The 23,914-nt window shown below is 43.7% G+C and overlaps 1 protein-coding gene across 1 annotated transcript in view; it reads right to left on the bottom strand.

Moving 5' to 3' along the window:
- The window catches only part of SLC26A4 (solute carrier family 26 member 4), a 91,786-nt gene extending 68,931 nt beyond the window's left edge, over positions 1-22,855 (bottom strand). Inside the window, exons 1-15 of the mRNA XM_029910828.1 lie at positions 22,701-22,855; positions 20,822-20,961; positions 18,293-18,403; positions 17,683-17,867; positions 16,357-16,521; positions 12,962-13,114; positions 12,778-12,860; positions 11,170-11,317; positions 8,069-8,182; positions 7,355-7,432; positions 7,028-7,123; positions 5,308-5,414; positions 4,178-4,247; positions 3,721-3,813; positions 3,509-3,604 (exon numbers count right to left, since the gene is read on the bottom strand). Coding sequence (XP_029766688.1) covers positions 3,509-3,604; positions 3,721-3,813; positions 4,178-4,247; positions 5,308-5,414; positions 7,028-7,123; positions 7,355-7,432; positions 8,069-8,182; positions 11,170-11,317; positions 12,778-12,860; positions 12,962-13,114; positions 16,357-16,521; positions 17,683-17,867; positions 18,293-18,403; positions 20,822-20,961; positions 22,701-22,855 — 1,794 coding nt within the window. The remainder of the gene's footprint in view (positions 1-3,508; positions 3,605-3,720; positions 3,814-4,177; positions 4,248-5,307; positions 5,415-7,027; positions 7,124-7,354; positions 7,433-8,068; positions 8,183-11,169; positions 11,318-12,777; positions 12,861-12,961; positions 13,115-16,356; positions 16,522-17,682; positions 17,868-18,292; positions 18,404-20,821; positions 20,962-22,700) is intronic.
- Positions 22,856-23,914: the final 1,059 nt, after the last annotated feature.

Below are 23,914 nucleotides of genomic sequence, written 5' to 3'. Positions count from 1 at the left end.
GCAGCCATGATGTTCTATAAAGCTTCCAAGTTGCAGTGGTTTATGATGGAGCATTGATCTTTATTGCACCTTGATACACCGCAAAGCATTTAGATGCAGCACTGGATGGTTACAGCTCTCTGTGGGCCAAGTTGACTTCCTCTCTCTAGTGATCGTAGGTGTATGTCCACTTACCAGACTTGACACTATGTGTACATTGCCCTTTCTGTGTAATCCTGGGTGTCTCACACAGTCACATCCCAGTGCCAGGGACTTCCCCTTCCCAGCATATCACCAAAAAGACAGGTGAGTGATCAATACAGTCATATCACAGTGAATGATATCAGAGTGCACTATGCTACACAGCTGTGCACCTTGGGCTTCTCAGTGATCATCTGAGGCTGGTGAATGGATAAATAGTCACAGGTCCTTTCCTACACCCACCTATATTTCACCCAAACATAGAGATTTCCAACTCTGTGGCATGTGGTGCCTGGTACACAGCTCAGATAGTTTTTCTGAATGTGGAAGTGTCTGGGCAACATCGGCTGGAAAAAGAATCTCCACTCTCCATTTCAGTACGTATCACAAAATAAACAATTACATCAAAACAAAGGGTCGAGCTTCCTGCCACTCGCATTATAATAAGAACATAAGCAGGGGCGGCTCCAGGTACCAGCGCAGCAAGCACGTGCCTGGGGCGGCAAGCTGCGGGGGTGGCCTGCCGGTCACTGTGAGGGCGGCAGTCAGGCAGCTTTCAGCGGCGCGCCTGCGGGAGGTCTGCCGGTCCCGTGGCTTCGGCGGCAATTCGGCGGCTGGGACGCTGATGGTGCGGCACCAGCGGACCTCCCGCAGGCATGCCGCCGAATCCGCGTGACCAGCGGACCACCCGCAGGCGCGGCGCCGAAAGCCACCTGCCTGCCATGCTTGGGGCGGCAAAAAACATAGAGCCGCCCCTGAACATAAGCATGGCCATACTGGATCAGACCAATGGTCCATCCGGCCCAGTATCCTGTCTTCCGACAGTGGCCAATGCCAGGTGCTTCAGAGGGAATGAACAGAACAGCCATTGATGGACCTATCCTCCATGAACTTATCTAGTTTTTTTTTTAAACCTGCTATAAGTCTTGGCCTTCACAAACATCCTCTGGCAAAGAGTTCCATGGGTTGACTGTGCTTTGTGTGAAGAAATACTTCTTTTTCTTTGTTTTAAACCTGCTGCCTGTTAATTTCATTTGCTGACCCCCAGTTCTCGTGTTATAAGAAGGAGTAAATAACACTTCCTTATCTACTTTCTCCATACCAGTCATGATTTCTATCCTCTATCATATCCCCCCTTAGTTTTCTCTTTTCCAGGGTGAAAAGTCCCAGTCTTAGTCATCTCTTCTCGTATGTAAGTTGTTCCATACCCCAATCAGTTTTGTTGCTCTTTTCTGGACCTTTTCTAATTCCAATATGCCATTTTTGAGATGGGGCAACCAGATCTACATGTAGTATTCAAGATGTGGGCATACCATGGATTTATATAGAGGCAATATGATATTTTCTGTCTTATTATCTATTCCTTTCCTAATGATTCCCACCATTCTGAAGAATTATTTTGTTTTGGACTGCTATTATGGCCAGAAGGGAGGGGGAGCTGCGTCCCTATGACTCACAGCCAGAGGGCTGCACCCCATGCTCCAAATCAGCAGTACAGCAATGCCTACAGCCAGAGAAGGATGTCTGGGACAAGAGAGGTGCCCACCCTTACCCCAAGGGTGCATCTTAGAAGTACAACCTATGACATGGTAGAGAATGTGGGCAATCCCTTCCTAAATCTGACACAAGGGTAAATTGGGGAAGATTGAAAGCCCAGGCATGTTAGCTTTTATGACTGCCACTGCACATTGAGTGAATGTTTTCAGAAAACTATCCACAATGACTCCAAGATCTGTTTCTTGAGTGGTAACAGCTAATTTAGACCCCATCGTTTGATATGTATAGTTGGGATTATGTTTTCCAATGTGCATTACTTTGCATTTATCAACATTGAATTTCATCTGCCATTTTGTTGCCCAGTCACCCAGTTTTGTGAGATCCCTTTGTAACTCTTCGCAGTCCACTTTGGACTTAACTATCTTGAGTAGTTTTGTATCATCTGCAAATTTTATCACCTCACTGTTTACCCCCTTTTCCAGGTCATTTATGAATTTGTTGAATAGGACTCATCCCAGTATAGACCCCTGGGGGATACTACAATTTATCTCTCTCCATTCTGAAAACTGACCATTTATTCCTATCCTTTGTTTCCTATCTTTTAACCAGTTACTGATCCATGAGAGGATCTTCCCTCTTATCCCATGACAGCTTACCTTGCTTAAGAGCCTTGCATAAGGGACCTTTTCAAAGGTTTTCTGAAACTCTAAGTACACTATATCCACTGGATACCCCTTGTCCACATGATTGTTGACCTCCTCAAAGAATTCTAGTAGATTGGCGAGGCATGATTTCCCTTTACAAAAACCATGTTGACTCTTCTCCAACAAATTCTGTTCATCTATGTATCTGACAATTTTGTTCTTTACTATAGTTTCAACCAGTTTACCTGGTACTGAAGTCAGGCTAACTGGCCTGTAATTGCCAGGATCACCTCTGAAGCCCTTTTTAAAAATTCGTGTCACATTAGCTATCCTCCAGTCATTTGGTACAGAAGCTGATTTAAATGATAGGTTACAAACTACAGTTAGTAATTTTGCAATTTCACATTTGAGTTCCTTCAGCACTTTTGGGTGAATACCATCTGGTCCTGGTTACTTATTACTGTTTAGTTTATCAATTTGTTCCAAAACCTGCCCTAATGACACCTCAATCTGGGACCGTTCCTCAGATTTGTCACCTAAAAAGAATGGCTTGGGTTTGGGAATCTCCCTCACATCCTCAGCCATGAAGACTGATGCAAAGAATTCATTTAGTTTCCCCACAATGGCCTTATCTTCCTTGAGTGCTCCTTTTGCATCTCGATCATCCAGTGGCCCCACTGGTTGTTTAGCAGGCTTCTTGCTTTTGATGTACTTAAAAAAAAATTGCTGTTACTTTTTGAGTCTTTGGCTAGCTGTTCTTCAAATTCTTTTTTGACCTTCCTAATTATATTTTTACTCTACAGGGAGTCCATTAAGAAATATACCCATCTAGCCTTCTTGAACATCTAACACAGCCCAGTCTGCTGTCTTTTGGGTGAATGTTGCCACCTTCTGGGAACACAGCTAAACATGCTCTTTGCTACACCGCATAGATTACCACTAAGTGTAGTTGCCTCCAGTGGCCTGATACATGGTTTTCACCCCTAGCTTCCCAAGTCCCATATAGGGTCCATACTTCCTACAACAGTGATCTGTCAAAACGATCTCTTCTTTATTTTAAAAATAAAATACACGGAAGCTTACATCACATCAATGTGAACCAAAACAAAGCCATCTTGCTTCATATAGACCTATTATCCAGGACAGTAACCCTTTAACAAAGAGCAGAAAAAAAAATTAAACTTTACCTTAGTTGCTTTTAATTTTCCCTTCTTGATCAGTTTCTGTATCATCCTCAGTGCTTTGAGCCTCTTGTTATGCACGCGAATTGCATCAAACCCCACCTATAGAAACCAGGACCAAGTTATCAAAATTATTTTTGTTTTATCTAGGCAAACAGCTGTAGAAATTCCAAAGCCAATTAAATAGCAAACCTCCAAAATCATCACAGACTACTTACGGTGGATTTCAGGCTGCTTTTCAATCCATCTATATTAGCATAAAAAATAGGACTGGAAAATCTGAGAATCTTCACTCCTTCTGGTTCAACAACCTGTTGTCAAAATAATTTCAAGGTCAAGCATGTATATTACATTTACCTAATTAGCAATAGCACCCAAACTTAGCCTAATAGAGCATCACTTTGATAACTTGCAAAGAATCCAGGTAGGCACCTAATTTATATAAAAAGGAGCGGATTGCTAGCTACCTTCACTTTTAATATAAAGGTTTAGCTCCCAGAAACTATAGTTCCCAGCATGCAATGTGGTCTGACCACTTGGCTCCAGATGGAAGTTTTTACACTGAGATCCATTATCTTCAGGAGCTGTGCTTCCATAGAGCTGCAAGGTAGAACTCTGTACCTCACTTTGGCTTGCAGGCTGCCATTAGGAAAATAACCAGTCAGAAACGCTTACAGTTTTGTAGTCCTTGACGTTCTTGTAGAGGTCTGTGCCAGGAACGTTCCCAAGGCCACCCCACGAGGGACTAACAGAAACAAAAAGAAAACATGGCATAAAATTAACATTCAGTTGAGGAACTTATAACATGGGATGACTTGTTACACACAGTCTTTTACAGAATGGTGAGAATCAGCAAACGGAATAGCCCCAGCAGGAGGCTGCGCAGGGGATTCCCTTGGATATAGCAGGCCCTTGCTTGGATGTGGTGCACTTTGGTCTATGGTGGCTCAAGCATACTGACTGCACCACTTTTAAGCACTTCCTGACAGCAAAGCTATGGACTGGCTTTGATGTCAGCTTTGCTTTCTGGATTACAGGTGGAAGGAAAGGTGTTATCTTGTATATTCAGCAAGAAAACCGGGAGAGAGTTATGAGGTGGCTGAGCAGTGGAGCAACATCCTGTGAAGTCACCCATCACCTCCATTCAGTCTCACTTATTCTTCCACATGTTCGCTCTCATCCATACTAGGCATTGCGGGGAACACCAGAGCCATCGTCAGCAGCTAAAATGTGAACCTTGGAATGGAATCTTAAAGCAGCAATAAGGGTGGGGGAAGGGGGAGGAATGGTCACACAGCACACATATATCCGCACATGTCTTCTACTCTACAGGTACCTTATAATGACATCCAGAATAAGTAGCTGCTGAGAATGTTACTTGCCAAAATGTTATCTGTCTCAACATGTGTCTTCCCCCTTCCCACCAATGGTACTGTTCTATGCTGAGTGAATAGTAATTGATAAAATATAGCTCCTCATATAACTTCTTATACTTTATTTTGAATGCTTCCATCCCTTTTAAGATCTCTTATAGGTACCTAAATGAGAGATGGCCAGGTAAAAAATAGAGTAGATCAATCACAAAAATAATGCATGCATCCTTTACATCAATATGACTACAATACATTCTGGCTTTGGAATGAATCTATGAACACTCTTACAGAAACAGAAGGGTAGATTTTCTTTCACTTCAAAATCATGGTCAATATGACTGATTTTCAGACATAAATTCTCTCCTTTTCCCTAAATTCCCTTACTTTTCATGGTATAGCACTGACTGGTCTTGCTGTTTCTGTGTTACTTACAACTGAACTCTCACCACAACTGTCAGTAATCCGAATACAAGGCCAGCAAGTAATCCCAAATCAAGACCCAGAATGATGGATGCCACACATGTGAAAATCCAGATCATCTAGAGAGGAAAGAACAAACACAGCGTCTCTGAATTAAAAAAGAAAATAGCTTCTGATCACAGCAGAAAATCACTACACCAAATAATAATAGCAACAAAAGAATTTAAGCTTGAAGATGGTCAAAATACCCAAACCATGTACTGACTTCTATATTAAACTCTTCCTTTATTTCCAAGCCAGTTTTGCTCATCTTTATTTTGTTTATTGTTCGTATTTAGTTCTTAGACAATAAATTATCAAGCTAGTCTAAGGTAACGAAGTCTAGCAGGGACTCAGTTATCCCTTGTACAGTTAAAGAGGATACAATTTCTCATTGTCTTTACTTCTCTCCAGCAGCAGCTATTTTTGATATTTTTACTCCAGGAATTTGAAGCAATGTATTTCCCCAAGAACCTAATTTATTGTAGGATGACAGTTTGCCCTCAGATATGTAGTGGCAAAAGAGGGCTCCCACTTATTTCTGGGAGAAGGATCTGTACCACAAATGGGTAGTATTTCACATAAACCGGGTGGGGAAGGTGGGGGGACACACATTTTGAAGTCTGTGCTGCCTACTTGGGCTAATTCCTGAACTCCTTACTCAGTCACAGCTCAGAAACTCTCATTGGACCCAACCCTGTGAGGTGCTGAGCACCATCAGCTCCCATTGAAGTCAAATAAGATTTTTACCCAAGAAGAGGACTGAGTAAAAATTGAGTAAGGACTTCGGGATTTGGCTACAGGCAGGGCACTTTTCATAGGCATTCATGAGGCAATCTTTGCATATCAGAGATTATGTGGAGATGATACTTTCCATGCAATACCTGATTCCCCCAAGCACACCATGGGCCTGCTCCACAGAAACTCCAATAAGAGATATGGGGGTGTCTTGGGATGAGATTATAGGAGTCTGAGGGCACAGTCTAGATGTAATTGTGCATACATCCCCTGACACAGCAAGGGCCCCTATGCACACATTCCATCACAGATTATTACTGCTCCAAGCAAGAAAAAACATTTATTGGTGAGGACTGTGATGATATCGGTCCAGGCATGGTCCACACTAATGTTGTTGTTGCAGGCTATATGGGAACATTTGGGAACTGGTTATGCATTGGTTCAGAATCTGAATATAAGGGGCCAGATTCTCTCATTCAGCCAAACTGTGCTCAGCAAAAGACCAGAGTGGGGTGGTAAAAGTGACTTCAGGCTGTCTTTACATTAATCTGCAGCTCAGCTGATTGAACTAGAAGGCAACTCTAAACTTTGCTGGTTGTTAACTGCAAGGGATGGCCAATACACAGGGATATCTGATCAAGCCCCCTTTCCTCTAGACACACCCCTTCCGATGGGAGACTAGGAATGAATGATATAGAAGCTGCCACAAGTGTCTTCTACATAGGGGGAAATTTTCACTGGCTGGATCTGCTGGCTTTAGGGGAGTTTTGTGTTGGGAGACTAACACAAAACTGCGTTAATGGACCAGATAATCTGTTTTAAAGTCTTTTGGTGTTAACAATACAAAATTCTGTTTCTGTTAACAAAGTGTGGAAGCTATGAGTAAATTGGGTGGGGTTAAAACACAAAAAGAGAACTAGAACCAAAACATTTAGGAAAAAAGTAAATGACTTACAGCATCCGCCTTATTCTGCCTCCACAAACGAGGAACATCAAACACCTGCATGAACATCCCTTTCAAGTTGGCAATGACAACAGCTGCCAACACAGACTGCAAAGAGAGATTGTGAAAACTGGGTTATTCAGAAGAGAGAACACACTGTATGTTTTTGGGACACTTTTCTGGTTATTAAGTAAATTAAAATTGTACACTATGAGCCAGATAGCCTTCTGGTATAAATCAGCACAGTTCCAAATGGAGCTGCTCCTCCAATTTACATCAACTGAGCATATGGCCTAAATGGTGCAGGGGTAAGAGTACTAGATAGGAGAAGCATCATACCTTCTGTAAGGGCTCTAGCAGTTTCCCCAGAGCCACAATGGCAATCAGTACAATCCCTGCTGAGATTATGCTAGCAACCTGCAAAGAAAATAGTAGTGTTGATATGAAACAAGTATTTTTAGACTCTCTGCTATGTTTTCAAACTCACTATGAATAATGCATATGTTGGTATATTTTATATTTCTTTGTAAACAAGGAGACCTGTTAAAATATTTATTAAGTTTAAGTATACACGGCCAAATCCAGAAACAATTCAACTATATAAGGTGATTAAGTCTCATCAGTCCATGTAAATCACCACAAATTAATACCTTGGGAAAGGGTGACTTTGTGTAAGGGAAGAGGAGAAAATCCACACCAGCTCCATATTCTACCTGCTACGTGCCCTCTGAATGGCCCTACTATTAAATAAATAGTGTATAGTTGTTATTATGTGAAGTGTAACCCATAGTAGGAAAGTCTTTGTGTCCCTCTAGTGACTGGTCCACATAAGAAGTTGGTGAGTATCACAGTTCCATTTGCAGTATTCTGGCCTTTAGTTTAGCAGTGGTGTTTCATGAGTTTAGCACTACGTGGCCTGGGTTCAAATCCCACTGTCAGCCCAACCAGGGTCATACACACAAGCATATTGGAGTTAACCCTATGTGAAGTCTTTGCCCTATGCAATATTAAACTGAAATATCTTTAAAATTAATAGTAAAATAAACCCATTACCTGGGTTTTCCCACCAGTGCTTTCCTGGACAGCAGTACGTGATAGAGCGGTGGTAGCAACAAAACAAGAGAAAGCGCCTGCAAACACATTGCTGATCCCATAGGCAATAAATTCCTAGAAGAAGATTAGATGATGATGTAAATGTAGATTTTTTAAGATGTCATTTACATGCATAGGTGCTGGAACTAGGGATGCTGGGGCGGCAGCAACCCCTGGTTTGAAGTGGTTTGCATCATATACAGGGTTTAGAGTTTGGTTCAATGGCTCTCAGCACCCTCACTATAAAAATTGTTCCAGCACTCCTGTTTGCACAGCAAAGATAATATTTCCTTACAGAAGCCTGTAAAGTGAGAAGTACAGTAGGCTTACACAAAATACTGGATTCATTACAACAGCTGCTGTTAAGTATTTTAGAGCTGATCTGCACACAGTTTTTTTACTGATTTAACTACATCATCTTAGAAACCAATATAGTTAAATTGGTGCAATCCCTTAGTGTGGACACAGTTGTACCAGTATAAAGATGCCTATGTTGGTATAGCTTAATTCCATAAATTTACCAAAATAAGCTATCTAAATATAAGCATTTTTATACCAGTATAACAGCATCCATACATGGGGGGTTGTACAGATTTAAATATATCAGTTTCTAAACCAATATAGTTACATTGGTACAAAAACTGTTTAGACGAGCCCTTAGTTTATGTAAAAGGTTTTACTACCAGGGTAGGATCTTGCAGCCAGATCCTTAAATAGAACAGACCTAGACGATCTACACAGATTTCAACACAACTTTGCTCTGGAAGAAGATGCTAGAGATAGATCAGTGACTGTTACTATTATTAAGTTTGAAAATCTATGAGTCTATTAAAACAAATTATCACTAGCCCTACCAAATTCACGGTCCATTTTGGTCAATTTCACAGCCATATGATTTTAAAAATCATAAATTTCATGAGTTCAGCTATAAAATTTCAGTGTTGTAATTGTAGGGGTCATGACCCAAAAAGGAGTTGTGGGGGGGTCACAAGTTTATTGTATGGGGGATTGCAGTACTGCTACCCTTACTTCTGCACTGCTGCTGGCAGCGGCACTGCCTTCAGAGCTGGGTAGCTGGAGAGTGGTGGCAGCTGGCCAGGAACCCAGCTCTGAAGGCAGAGCTGCCACCAGAATCAGCGCAGAAGTAAGGATGGCATGGTATGGTATTGCCACACTTACTTCTGTGCAGAGCTGGGCCCTCAGTCAGCAGCCGCCACTCTCAAGCCGCCCAGTTCTGAAGGGAGCAGCACAGAAGTAAAGGGTGGCGTGGTATGGTATTGCCACCCTTACGTCTGCACGGCTGCTGGTGGGGCGCTGCCTTCAGAACTGGGCACCTGGCCAACAGCCGCCACTCTTCAGCCACCCAGCTCTGAAGGCACCACAGACGTAAGGTTGCCAATACTGCAACCCCCCTAAAATAACTTTGTGACCCCCCTGCAACTCCCTTTTGGTCAGACCCCCAATTTGAGAAACACTGGTCTCCCCCATGAAATCTGTATAGTATGGGTAAGAGCACAAAAAAGACCAAATTTCACGGGGGGAGACCAAATTTCATGGTCCATGATGTGTTTTTCATGGCCGTGAATTTGGTAGGGCCCTAATTATCACTGATGAAAGAAGGTAACTGATCCTCCCTCAAACCTTCTTTCATTGCCTGTTTTTATGCTGTTATTATTTTTCACTCATCTAGTTTAAGTAGACTAGTAATCTAGCTTTCTTTCTAGGACTTTCTGTTGCTGAATGTTTGCCAGGCATAGTATTAATACTAGAAGGAACATAATTTTGTTTGATTACCAATCATTCAGCTACTGTAATCGCTACCTAATGTCTTCTGGAACAGGGCAGTGCAGGTAGAATGTTGAAAACACGCAGCTGTACTACCCACTTAGCCTTATTAAACTGCAAGTGAAGACATGTTAGGCAACCTTAATGTAAAGTGTTTCCCAATGTGAACATTGTGTATTATAGCCTCACGATACACAATGGCCAACATAGAGGAGTCTCCACTCATAATTCACATGCTTAGGGGGCCAATTTGGTTACATAATAAATAAAAATATTTCTAAAATCAGATATATTGTAATTGGGGCATTATTCATTAGTTGTAAAGGACAGAAAGACCAGTTAAACAACATGCTTGGCTCATTTTTTGTAGCGAATACAATTTTCCCACATATTCAAAGAATGCAATATATGTTCAGCATGGATAGAGGAGACAAAGGTAGCTCTAAGCCATTTCTTCATCTCCCTTGATCCTAGGAATAGAGACAGTTTGAGCAACCACAGGGTTTGTCTACAGTTTTTATAACACTATAACTAACTTGGTTTAGAAATGGCTATAGTTAAAGCAATACAACCCCAGCGCCTGAGTATGGATGCAGTTATAGTGGTATAAAGGTTCCTACACTGGCACAGCTTACACCCATACATTTACAGGAGTAAGCTGTACAGACATACACACATTAATACCAGTATAACTGTGTCTACACTAAGGGGATGTGCCAATTTAATAATATAGGCATAAAATCATACTCCCAATTGAAAGAGTTAAATTGGTACAAAAACTAACTGTAGGCCAGGCCTAACTTATGCTGACTGGAGTGGTCTTCCAGGTACTGGTTCACCAGCCCAGCATTGCCCCTCCCTACCACCAGCCACCTCAGAACACTCTCTATGCAGAGAAGTGGAAGCAGGCCACATAAAGTCAGTTATTCCAGGTTTACATCACCACAGAATTCCCCTACGTAATGGTTATCCCCCATTGCCTCTTGAGAGCATCTTTCAGTGCCTTGATGTCACTGGAACAATGCAGAGGAGATTAACTAGGACTGAGGCTCTGGTTCAGTATCTTGGGTAGCTCACACCAGTCTCATCTCTGTGTATCACTGTATCGCAGGACCATATCTTATCTGCTTTTTCAAATAGTTTAATTAATTTCACATATGAGAGTTTCACTTGTGTCTGATAAATCTGTATAATTTCTTTTCCAGTTTGGACATATAAGCATCTTTCATACCCAAATTAAATTTAATTAGTTTTTAAATTAATTGGGTTTCATATACCTGGTTTCCATCAATAGGATAGTCATGTTTCGTTGCATAGACTTTTGCCACAGACACAGCGATAGCATAAGCGACCACAGCAATGGAAAATGCGGCTGCTATCATTTCTGAAAACATACTGACAGCTGGAGGCTCAGGAGGTAAAAACCTAATATTTAAGAAAATATATTTACATTATCAATTGTAATCAAATTCTGTGTTTACTAGATTTGTCAAGAAGCTTCAAGGCAGCAGGACATACATACTACTCATAATGTGAACAATAATATTTCAAATTAACAAAAAGATGGGAACACTTGCAGACCATACAACAAGATTACCTTGTTCAATATGGCCCAAATCCTGGTCCTATTGACAGGGCCGGCCTTAGGGAAAATGGCACGCTGGATGAACTTGTATTTTGGCGCCATTTTCCCTTAGGCATGGGGGTTGGTCAGATGGCGGGGCAGCTCCCCATACAGTGACCCCTCCCCCGTGACTGGGGAGCTATGGGGGCAGGAAGCAGGGGGCAGAGGTGCAGAGCTTCCTGCAGCTGGGGGAGGTTCCCAGAGATGGGTCTGACCTGGCTCAGAGAGAGGCTTGTGCAGAGGAAGAAGAAGTCTCGTCCCTCCACAGCCTGACCGGGACTAGCAACTGGAGTCTGGCACACAGTAAGAGGCCCCAGCTGGAGCACCCCCAACCCTGCCCCTCTCCAGCTCCGGCCCCATCGCTCTGGGTTTAAAGGGCCTTGGGCTAGCTGGGGTATGTGGGGGGAACTGACCATGGTGCCCCCTGACCACGGCGTCCTGGGCAGTCGCCCACAGTGTTCACCCATAAGGCCAACCCTGGCCATTGAAGACAGTGACAAAACTCCCATTGGTTTCAAAATTTGGGGGACTAAACTTTGGCCTTGTGGTAAAAAAGCGAAGAAGTGTATTTTTTGGTTATGTTGGACATTATATGATTAATAACACTATTACATTAACAATATTTCACACTTCTATACTGAACACTTTTTATCTGAAGAGTCTGAAAGACCTTTACAAATATCAATTTATTAAGGCTTGCACACCAAACAGAATGTGAAGGTTATCGTTGTAAAATGCTTAGGTCTTCCAGGTGAAAGTCACTGTCAGTGCAAACCTTACTCTTGTGAGTATGCCAGGAGTACTTTTGACTGGGCTATTTGTATGAATAAGGACTACAATGGGACTACTCACATAAGTATGGGTTTTCAAGATTGAGTCCTATGTAAATATCAAATATTATTATTATTATTATTAAAAACATTTAGCATTTAGACAGCATTTTCCATACTCACATACACACTTTATAAACATTAACTGGTTATTATTATTAATAATAATACCTAGCTCTTATATAGCATTTTCATCTATAGATCTCAAAATGCTTTACAAAGGAGGGTATTATTATTCCCATTGTACAGCTAGGGAGATGCTTACCAAAGGCCATGGAGGGAATTAGTGACAGAGCCGGGACTAGAATTCAGGAAATGTTTGGCTGTGAATCAAACTGTCTCTCTCTCTGGTTCTCACAATTATTCTTTTACTAGTCTCATTAATAGCCATTTAAAATATTAGCTGTGTCTCAGAAGACAAGTGCACTCACCCTCTAGGAATGGTTTTAACAATGCCTGCATTGTACTTTTTTTCCAGGTCAGCAGCGTATGAGATCCCTGTGGCTACTATTGTCTGGAATCAAATAAAACAATGGTTTTAATACTGAAACATTGCTCTGATCTTCCTGCAATCAGCCCAGTCTGCTGTTTTTCTTATTAGGGTACTTTGCTTACCACAATTACTTCTATAGGAATAGGAACAGGGATCTTGTGTTTGAATCGATCATTTATTTCTTTAACTACCATACAAATAAAAATGGTGAGTAGCCCAGCAATGAGATCTGCAATGTTGGTGGTACCAATTCTTTGAAATATTTCGATGAGGGTCTGAAAAAAATTAAAGAAAATTCAAAATACTTTGAAGCCACTTAAATAAAATGATAAAATAGCCCATATAGAGAAGCAGACACAACATCTCAGAGAAGGTCAGGGACTACCTGTCCCATATGCTCATTTTTACTGGCCTGAGGAATTTGATTATGAATGTGAGCTTCTTTTGTGCACTATCAAGCTCTCACTGAATCAGTGGGTTGATCTCATGGTGAATTTAACTGAAGGAGCACAACTATGAGAATGACTGATCTCTTCTTTATCAGATGCTTTTTAACTTCTGTATAATTAATACTACATAACAAGGGTTAAATCCTGCCTGTGTTTTGTTGAAGCACAGGGCAAGAAAGAGGACATATGGAGCCTCTTCCTCCTTGCCCATATAGGAGGCAAGATCCATCCGTGGTGCTCAAGAAGGAGCTAGCAGATGCATGGCTAAAACACTGGCTCACTCACCATATGCCCAAGGAGCCTGGAATCTAGTGTGTGGATTAAATATTTGCTCAGCCTCCCTATCTCCATTGTCCATAGCCAGAGAGTATGATTCTGCCATCATGGATCCTGCTCTGGGGAAAACCAAGGTCACCTCACTTCATGGTGCCCAAACGCCCCATTGGAAGTCAGCCCTGGCCAGGAGGATTCCTACAGCAAGTGTGTAATGGGCAGGATCTCTCCATCCATGCAGCACTAGGCAAAGGAGGATGTGACCTTATTGTTTTACTGTACACTGCAATTTGTGCAGCTGATTTTTAAAAAATTTTAAACTGCTGACAAAACGGTATAAATAATATGCTTTCAATACTAAGTGTGTGGAGGTTGATCCAGAGAGAGGACTACTAATTATTCTCACCCTTTTTACTAATTCCATCCCAACACCCATGTGAAGTAGGTGAGCACATATTATTATTATTCCTACTTTACACGTGGGGAAACGCTGCCACACTGATGTTAAAATACTTGCTCAAGACCACACAAGTCACTATCAGAAGTGGGATTAGAACTCATTCATTCCTGTGCTCTGCACATAGTGGCGCTGCTTGACGCACTTGTTACACTATAAGGACACTGAGCTTTAACCTAGAGCAGCAGCTCTTCATTTTAGGCTCACCAGAGTTGGGAGCACCATCTAATTCCTTTTCAAAATATATCTTTCCTAGTTGCACTTCCCTTTGGCTATCATAAAAGACACAGATGGAAAAACCTGAGAGGTCATCTGGTACATCTCCATGACAGTACAGCATTGCTCCCTGTAGTGCACGGGCAGCCAAATTTACTCACCCTCCAAGCCGCATACAATAACCTTCAGAATTTCAAGAGCTAGGGCGCTCCTGCCAAGGCTTGGGGCTTCAGCTCTGCTGGGAGGAGGAGTTTGGGGCTTCAGCCCCATGGCAGGTGCCTGCCTGGGCTCAGGGCTTCATCTCTGCTCCTGCTGAAGCCCCAAGCCACAGCAGGCACGTCCTGTGGTGCTGGAGCCCCGAGACCACTCCTCCCCATTGGGCAGAAGCCAGAGGTGATGTGTGAGGGGGGCACATGGGGTCACGTGGCCCCCAGATTTTTGACAGGGTTTGCTGGACCCACTCAGTCACATGGTGATGCCAGGACCCCTCCCTGCACAGCAGCTACTGGAGCCAGCAGGCTGGGAACTGTAGCCATGGGAAGAGGCAGTGGCAAACAGCTGGGAGCTGCAGGGAGAGCCATTGCTTTTGCTGCTGCCTCTCCCCACAGAGCTAACATCTGGGAGTTGCAGGGAGGGGCCGCTGAGGGCCGGGGAGGGCATGCCTGGGGAGGCATGACTCAAGCTATTGGGGGGGGATGAACCTTTAAATTGTGCCCCCCAGCCCCCAGCAGGCACCCAGCCCCACGACCCCGCCACAGGGCAGAAGCCCCAAGCTTCCCTCCCCCTAGTCTGGTAAATGCAGAATGGAGGGATGGGGGGGGGGTCTGCGAGCCGCACTTTAACTGTAAAAGAGACGCATGCAGCTCACGAGCCACAATTGGCCACCCCTGCTATAGTGCATTACTTAGTGCTTTGTCCGATCTTATTTTAAATGTCCGAAGATGCTAGAGCTTCCATTATTTCCTAGGAAGATTATTCCACAGCCTAACACATCTCACTGTCAGGAAATTTTTCCAAATATTCTGCCTAATTTTCTCTTTTTCTCAATTTCACTATTACTCCTAATCCATATGCCAATTTATTCCACTCCATACATTAATAGACTGGACATTCCACAAACATTGCAAAGAACTGAATACACTTCTGCCTGAACTGGCCTTCATTTCTACCAATGTCAGGAGAGTAGTATTTTAAATAGAGTCTGATTCTTTTTGGCCAAAGCCTGTCCCCCTTTGGAGATTTGTTAGCATATAGCCAGTCTAAAGCCCTTTGAGCTCAGCCCTGCTCCTGCTGAAGTCAATGAAAATACTCATTAGCTTCAGTGGGAAAAGCTGTAGGTTCTATAATATGGGACAATCCAGGAAATCAATATTACTACAATGCAGTCAAGATAATTCTTTATTTGATCATTTTCTCCAAGATCTACCCCACAGATCTGATGGGAAGATTTAATTCATAATTTCTCTAGCATTTCTGTATAGCTATATGTTTAAGTCCCTTAATCAATTATTTTAATTTTTCTGCTGCATCCTCCGTAACTGGGTGATATCCTTGTAAAAATAATACAAGAATTGTGTACAATATCTCAAATGTGTTGTAGTAATTCCCTAACCTCATAGGACTGTACCCTTTATAGCACATGGTCAAACAGACATCATAGTCATTAACAAGGACAGAATGCAGGACCTTTTCCTCCAGAAAGACAGGTCTCTACCACTTACATTAAAAAAGAGTTACATCGATCATCCTATATTTTGTCAGCCTCTATTGTATTAATCTGGCTCCACTATTGTATCATCTCACTGACCTGTTCCTTCTTCCAGGACATTGAAAGTGAATTAAACTAACCTCATAACAGTCTTGTGACATCCTATGAACAGAGGAAAGGAAAAGGAGCCTTCCTCAAATGCAGAATTGGGGTCCATTCAAGTCAATTAAACCCAAACACCTATTGATCTATTGACCTTAACGGGAGCAGGATCAAGTCCTTGAAGAAAACCCTGTATTCCCTCAATCTATTATGGATATCACCCCTGCAGGAAATAAAGGCAGAAGATGGAAGAGAGACTGCTATAGAGAAATTGTGGCATAAAACAAAAGCAAAGCAGCAAGGCATACTTACATATATTATGGAAAGGATCCCATTATAATTTTTGGTTGAAACATTTAAGACTATTTTCAGTTGTGAAACAAAAACTTGAAAAGCAGCTGCAGTTGTGAATCCTCCAATCAGGGGATCTGCAAGGTACCTCACAATGAAACCGATCTGAAGGGCTCCAAACACAAGCTGGAAAAATCACCAGGGAATAACAGTTTGCTAAACAATTAAAAGGTGCAACAACGATGTTACAAAATGCTCAGGATTCAGTCCCGTAAGGAATGCTGGCTGAGAACAGGTCAAATGGCAACAGATTGTGATATCCTTACTCACATTGACTAGCACCTTATACCATAAATAGTCCCACTGAAGTAAATCAGGTTATCTGTGGAGTAAAGTACTACTCAGTGTGAGTAGTGGTATCACACATAACCTGGCCCTGTGTGAATCTGAAAAGTCTGAAGCTACTTTATTAAGCAAAACTTGAAGGGCCTCATAGAGCAGCCACTGTGAGTGCTGCTGATTTCAGTGGGAGTACAGAGTACAGAGCAGCAGCAGAATCTGCTCCAGTGGACAAAAGAACAACTTTGGTATATCACTACCTGTCATGGGACAGCAGGATTTATATGGTGCCTTGGACTCTTTCCTTTGCATGACAGTTGCTGTGGATTTCTTCCCTATCCACGATGTTCATCTGTGTCCTATGTAGCTCAAATTCTCACCCACTTTTACCTTATTTGGTGTCTACTTATGCATTTTCTATGTTAGAGAAGCCTTGTTCTTTTTGTATTGACCAGGACTCATTGGACCATCTTCCCTCACACCAACCAGCATACCTTCCAGGGAGACAAAGGAAGAACTGCAGAGCTGTGTAGAGGGGTAGGCCCTCCTTCCTGATGATCCAAGTTCTATGCTGTTGGAACTTGGTTTCCCTACAGCTGTCTCAGGCTTTTTGCAGTCACTCAGCTATGCTTCTGTCTCCTCCACTCCCAGCCGTGCTGTCACAAACCTTTTCCCATGAAGCATAGGTGCTGGAACTAGGGGTTCTAGGGGTACTGCCACACACCCTGGCTTGAAGTGGTTTCCATCATATACAGGGTTTACAATTTGGCTCAATGGCTCTCAGCACCCCCACTATAAAAATTGTTCCAGCACTCCTGCCATGAAGGAGGAAATGTATTGAGTTCACTGTAATTTGAAAGCTGTGTAAATTTCAGGGTGACTTTCCCCCCTCCTGTGTGTTTTACCATGGGAAGGGAACCCTAATAAGCTATTTCAAGCTGCATTTTTGCCAATTATTTAATAAAGTAAAAGCAATATCAACCTGAATCTTTGAGGCAGTTCTATTACCTGTATAATTCCAACCAGAAATGTGAGGGTACTGGCAATCACTACTCTCTGTGCATCTCTGGATACAGTGTCTATCAGCGTTTTGTTAAGCCCTGTAGCATTACTGCTCATTATGTGGAACTTGTCATCAGGTGCCATGCTCAACACAACAGATCCCACCATCAAACTGACCACAGGGAAAGGTCCTGTAAAGATGAACAGTATAAAGCATGACTTTACATACATCACAAAATCAAAGTGTTTGCAAGATAAAATAAGCAGTTCTACATTAGTGAACTAGTTAAAACGTTTTTATGATGACAAAATGCCTGTTCATGAAATAATCTAGAATGAACTTCTCTGTGCCTCCATGGTTTTGATTCTTCATGGTGTCCAGCAGAACACAGGACTGATGAACTTCAGCACAAATATAAGCAGAAAAGCTGTGCATGGGAACAAGCAAAGCCAAAATATGTTTTAAGCCCCACAAACCTGCCAACATTAAAGCTCAATACAGTGAATATGGTTAATAAAATGACTGCCTCACACTGAATATTAATACTCATCTGAAACATAAACATTGTGAACAAAAGATAATTGACTGAAACTGAAATTAAACAAATGCAGTTACCAACTGAGAGGTGCCTTGATGTTCCCAAGAAGAAATATGTCAGGAGGGGAAAAAACGCAGAGTAGAGACCATATCCAAGAGGAACTGCAACCAGTAAAGCAAATGCCAAACCTGTAATCATATATAATCATAATTTTAGTTACAAATCTCACAACAGACTAATCTCTGGTCAAGTAATGGGCCAAATTTTCAGGAAGGCAGCTTCCTTTCAGCCAGGCACAATTTGAAAATACATTTTGCATCTGTAATTCAGTTGTGGGCACAAATCTGAGTGCTTGTGCCTCAACCTATTTGACAGTGCCAACCAGGTAGTTACAGGTGTGAGTATTAAGTGTTACACCTGCCATTTGTGTTTTCACAAAACACAGGCACAAATTTTAAGGGCTCTGCGAGGTTCGGGCAGGGGAGCTTTGCTGTGAAAGCAACTGATCTACCTTTCCATGGGTAAGTTTGTGCGAAAAAAGTCTCAATTATGGCTGGAATTTTCAAACATGGATGCCCATTTATTCATCACCTCTGGAAATCAGGCCATTTTTATTTAGGTATCTAAATATAGATTTAGATGTCTAACCTTAGGCACCCATATTTGAAAATTTTGCTCCTTACCAATAACCAATCAGTAACAAAGGCTATGATGGGGCCCTGCAGAGCAGAAAAGCAGCTTTGCAAGATGTTTTTCCCTGTATAGCCATGTTGCCTTCCTCGACATATCTGTTTGACCTATCAGCTACATTGATAAAGTGGCAGGAGAGATAAGGGGATCTAGAGAAGTGTCATATCCCTACCCACCCCTAGAACTGTGGAGCATCCCCAGTAAAATGTGCAGAAATTTAATGCTGTTTCAGGCAGCACTAACTACCACTATGGAGTCTGTGAGTCCCCTCTCAGAGGTATCACAAAGGGCTACCAGGACTTCAGGATAAATAATAGACTGGTGGGAAGGCTGAAGAGCTGCACACATGAAGAGTCATGGGATCTGTCTGGTTTGGGGACCAAGGCACTTGAGGCTCCCTGGCATCTGCTTAATTTTTTGGCTTAGTTTTTTTGTTCCACCTCCTGGCTACTATGAACCCAGCCAGCTTGGGCTGGGGATTATATGCAGGGTATGTAGCTCTAACCAAGCCACAGAACTTTTGTATTAATTTATCTCTATGCACATTTGTGCCAGAAGGAAGCATATGAGTCCAAAAATGTATTTAAACAGTATATTTTAAAATAAATTGTATTGCTGGATTCTAACTTTAAGAAGTGTGTGTGTGTGTGTGAGAGAGAGAGAGAGAGAGCGAGAGAGAGAATGAATGTTCTTGTGGTTAAAGCACTGCCACTGCTTGGCCTGGTTATCAGAAGATTTTCCCAGCTCTGCCATACGCTTCCTGTGTGACCTTAGGCAAGTCATCTCATATTATCTGAGTCTCAGTTCTCTAGCTGTAAAATGGGGCTGATTCTATTTCCTTTCTCCCAACCTTTGTCCAGCTAGCCTATTTAAATGGCAAGCTTTTGGGGCAGGGAGTGTTTCTGACTATGTTTATATAATGTCTGCCACTATCAGACCCTAATCTTGTTTGGGGCCATTAGGTGCAGCTGTAATACACAGATACTCAACCCACTGAGGGGCAGAAGGGGGGCAACAGAGCTGTGGAGGCAGCTGACTTTATCGTCTGCACAGGATTGGGAAGATTTGCATGCAGGTCTAGATGAAGGGACAATCTAGCCCAAAAGAATTACTATACTGGAACAGACCAGTAGCCCATCTGGTCCTGTCTTTGAAAGTGGCCAGTATCAGAAGGTCCAGGGACGAGAATGGGGCTCTTATTTACCTCCTTCTGCAGTTCTTCACAACTGTCTAGTCATGATTAATCTAACTAATGCTTAGTCATCTGTACGTATAGGTCACCACCTTTCTGTTTATCTACTTTCTCTATCATTAATAAATGTATTAAATAAAGCTAGCTGAACATTGTAAACTATGTTCTGTGAATATCGGTTCCAATTTTTAAAATTTGGCCAGGTTCATACCCCTTTTGTTTTTGTTTACTACAAACATTTGAGCAATCAAGCTTTACTGGCACAAATGTTAACAGGAAGTTGTATTCATGAGTTTACATTTGGATAGACAAGTGTTTGGGGTGCTCAGCCAATTGGGGAACAGAAATAATACTAAGTGACTTATCTAACCAATCACAAATAACTGAGTAACACAATTCAATTTTAAAATGTTCACCTTATGTCCATAGAGTTAAAAAAAATCAAAAAGATACTGGGCAAATATATTTGAATAACAACTTCAAGGAAATTGCAATCTGCTAGCCAATATTGCATAAACAGAAAAAGGAGGCTAAATTAAGGAAATCAATGATTTATTGTGAAATATTAATTCATATACAATATAAAATAACATTAGTCCTCATGGATTTTAATCATGGTTAACACTGAAGCACTGATTAGAAAGGGTAAGACATAATTATGGGAATGTCAATATAGTACATCCAGTTTCTCCTCAATAACAGATAAAATCTGCCTGGTCCTTACCTTGTAAAGTAGCTACAAGCCCCGTACTGACACCAGAGATGATATCACTAACTAGCCATTCCTTTACTCTGTACTTAGGTAGCCATTCCAGGATAGGGAGAAAGGACTTGGTTATCTGAAAGGCCTTTTTTCTTGAACAGCTGCCAAAAAAAACAACAACCTCCAGATAATTAAATTGACAACCTACCCCTGTGAAATCATAATTGGAAAGTGGAAAAAAAATCCTACCAAGAGATCTCAGGAGGTGATATTTAGCCAAAAGAACATTGGTAATATTTTGTAGAAATTGTCTGAATGTTGTTTACTATTTACTGATTTTATAGTGCCAAATTCTGCTCTCAAGTTCAGAGTTACCCCAGGTTTGGTCCATAATGCTTAGTATTTACGACTGAAAATGGTGACAGTCGCCAGCAAGTTTCAACCATCATAACATTTTAAATATTTCATTTGCAAAACCAAACGTTGGTATTTGGTGACACACAGTAACCAAAGTGGACTTTCTCAACAGAGATTTTGTACCAATGGGTGAGTTACCACAGCATTTAGTTTTTTGTTCATGTTTCTAAAAATAAGAAATGATATAATTTGAAAATAATTTTGAATTGGTCACTTTTCCAAACAAAATATTGGATTATTCTCAGAGAGTTGGAGTCTGTCACTCTTATTCACACTGGCTAGCACCTTACTCTGTGTGTAGTCCCATTGGTATCAAAGTATTATCTGAGGAGTAAAATGCTACTCACCATGAGTAAAGGTGTCCCTAAATGCCCCTGAATGTTAAAAGAACGAAGGATTATCAATGTTTATATTATTTTAGGCTATTTTTTTATTACATAGGTAGTTACAGTCAGAGCAATATGTGTTTTTGGCAGTAATGATGTTTTTGATAGAAAGTTTTGTTATAGGATCGAAAGTTGCTTCTTCAGTTGGGTCCAGTTTATTCTGATCCCGTGATCTGATTGTTTGTGTGTATAAACAACTAGTCTCAAAAGAAAAAGGATTCAATCTGCCTCGGACTATAAAATGCAATCAAATTGTAATTGCAACATTTTATATGTACCGCCAAGATTACTTCCAGGAACAAAGAATAATGGTTGAGCAACTCCACACGCTCAAAGGAACTCCAGAGGCTAGACGCTGCACGTGCTAAATGTATCTTCTAATAAGGACAGTGTTGGGTCAAATTCGACTCCGTTCTATTTAGACTCTGCACCCATCCCCGTGGTATCTGAGCGCCTCCGCTGACTTCGACAGAGTCTCTTGGATTTACACAGAGCGGAATCTGGCGGTTTAACAAGACGGAAACCACCTAAATGTTACTTGCGTGGTTTATGTCAAATAAAATCAAGATTTCAACTGGTCACAAAAACAATGGAAGGAGAAGAAGGAATCAATAGAGCAGTGAAGGGGCGAGAGCCAAGCACCTGTGAAAACTCTCCCTGTTGTTCTGGACAGAGCTTATCTCCCAGCCCGGCGACTGGCGAATACCGAGCGAAGTGCCCCGCAGGGGCAGGCTGGAGTCTGCTGTACCTGGGCTTGCGCTTCCCACACGCCGGGAGCTCAGCGCTCCTCCGCGAAGCCGCTAGCGATGTCAGTCCCGCCGCCGCTCACTCGCAGGGCGGCCCTGGATCTCTGCCCCCAGCCCGGGGGACACGACCCGCGCAAGGCGCTGGGGCTACCCGGGAGCAGCCGAGCCTTTCGCCTCCTTCCCCTCTGCTCCTTCGCGCCCGGCCCGGCCCTCAGTGCTGCCCGGACACAGCCTGGGCCCCCAGGCAGGTGACCCCGCGCTCGCGGCCCCGGGCTCCCCAAAGTCTCCGCGGGACTCCCTGCCCGGACTGTGTCCCCTCCGCGCTCCCCCGGCCGGCGGCCCTGCCCTCACCTGCAGGCTCCCTGGACTCGCTCGCGCAGGGTCGGCTGCAGGTGCGCTCTCTTCTCGTTCTCCTCCTGAAAGGCCGTCTCGCTGTATATGGGCCGGGACACCACATAGCGGCCGGGGTCCGGCATGGGCCCGGCCTGCCGGCCGCCTGCTGCCATGGCCCTGCCTGCGCGGGAGAGAGAGAGCGGGACCCATCAGCGCCGCCCGCAGCCACCCCGGGGACCCACCTGCCGGGCTTCGCGCAGCCCGCCACCCACCCAGCCCGGCACCAGGGCGCCCGCCCGAGCCCAGCCTGCGCCCAGCGAGCGCAGCCTGCGCCCAACGCGCCCAGCGAGCGCGCACTGCAAAAGAGCTCAGCCTGCACCCGGTGACTAGCCCCCTGCATCTCTAGGGAGCCCTCCCTGCGAACCCAGCCTATGACCCAGGAGCCCAGCGAGCCCCCTGCGCCCTTCAGCACGGAGCTCCCAGGCCGCCCCCAGGAGCGCACCGTGAGCCCAGCCAGCGAGTCACCCTGCACCCCACAAGCCCTGCGGCCCGTAGAGCCCCTGCCCAGCCCAGCGCTGTCCGGGTCCTGAAATCACCGGCCGCAGGAACCGCAGAGCTCCGGGCCAGGATCCCCCCTCTTCCCGCTGGCCCTGGGGCTCCCAGCTCACTGAGCCCGGTGTCCCTGGGCGGAGGGCAGCCGCTGCGGGCCGTACCTGCGCTGGCTCCTAAGCCCCCGCACTGGGCAGGGCAGGCGGCCCAGCCGCAGCATTTATAGGGCCAGCCGCCACCGGACTCTTTATTTATGGGGAAACAAAGACACCCGGCTCCAGCCTGAGCTAGGAGCCGCCTGCCCTCCCCCTTCCCCCATTCGCAAGCCCTGCCCCGGCCCCTGCTGCCTCCACTGGCACCCTCCCACTCCAGGGCACTGGGGAAGGAGAGAGAGGCCTCAAGGACAAGCTGCTCACCGTGGGGAGCTCCCTGCCCCTGCTCTCCCGACCTGCACTGACAGCAGCCCACTGAGACACCCCGCATGCAGCGGAGGGGGAAGCTGAGGGCGTCGGGTTATTAGTATTAATGAATTAGCTGGGAAATGGGGTTACTCTCATTCCGGAAACCTAGACCTAGATGGAGGGAGCTGTCTGTCTGTCTGTCTTCTGCATCCTCTGTCTCCCCATCCGCACAGCCAGGGGGTGGCAGCTACTCCTGGGGCTGCTCCAGTAAGCAATTCCTTC

This window comes from Terrapene carolina, unplaced genomic scaffold (genome assembly GCF_002925995.2).
Source record: "Terrapene carolina triunguis isolate 2854851 unplaced genomic scaffold, T_m_triunguis-2.0 Scaffold68, whole genome shotgun sequence".
In the NCBI taxonomy this organism is placed as follows: domain Eukaryota; kingdom Metazoa; phylum Chordata; order Testudines; family Emydidae; genus Terrapene; species Terrapene triunguis.
Note: the sequence above shows the minus strand (reverse complement) of the source record. Positions and strands in the feature narration are given on the sequence as shown.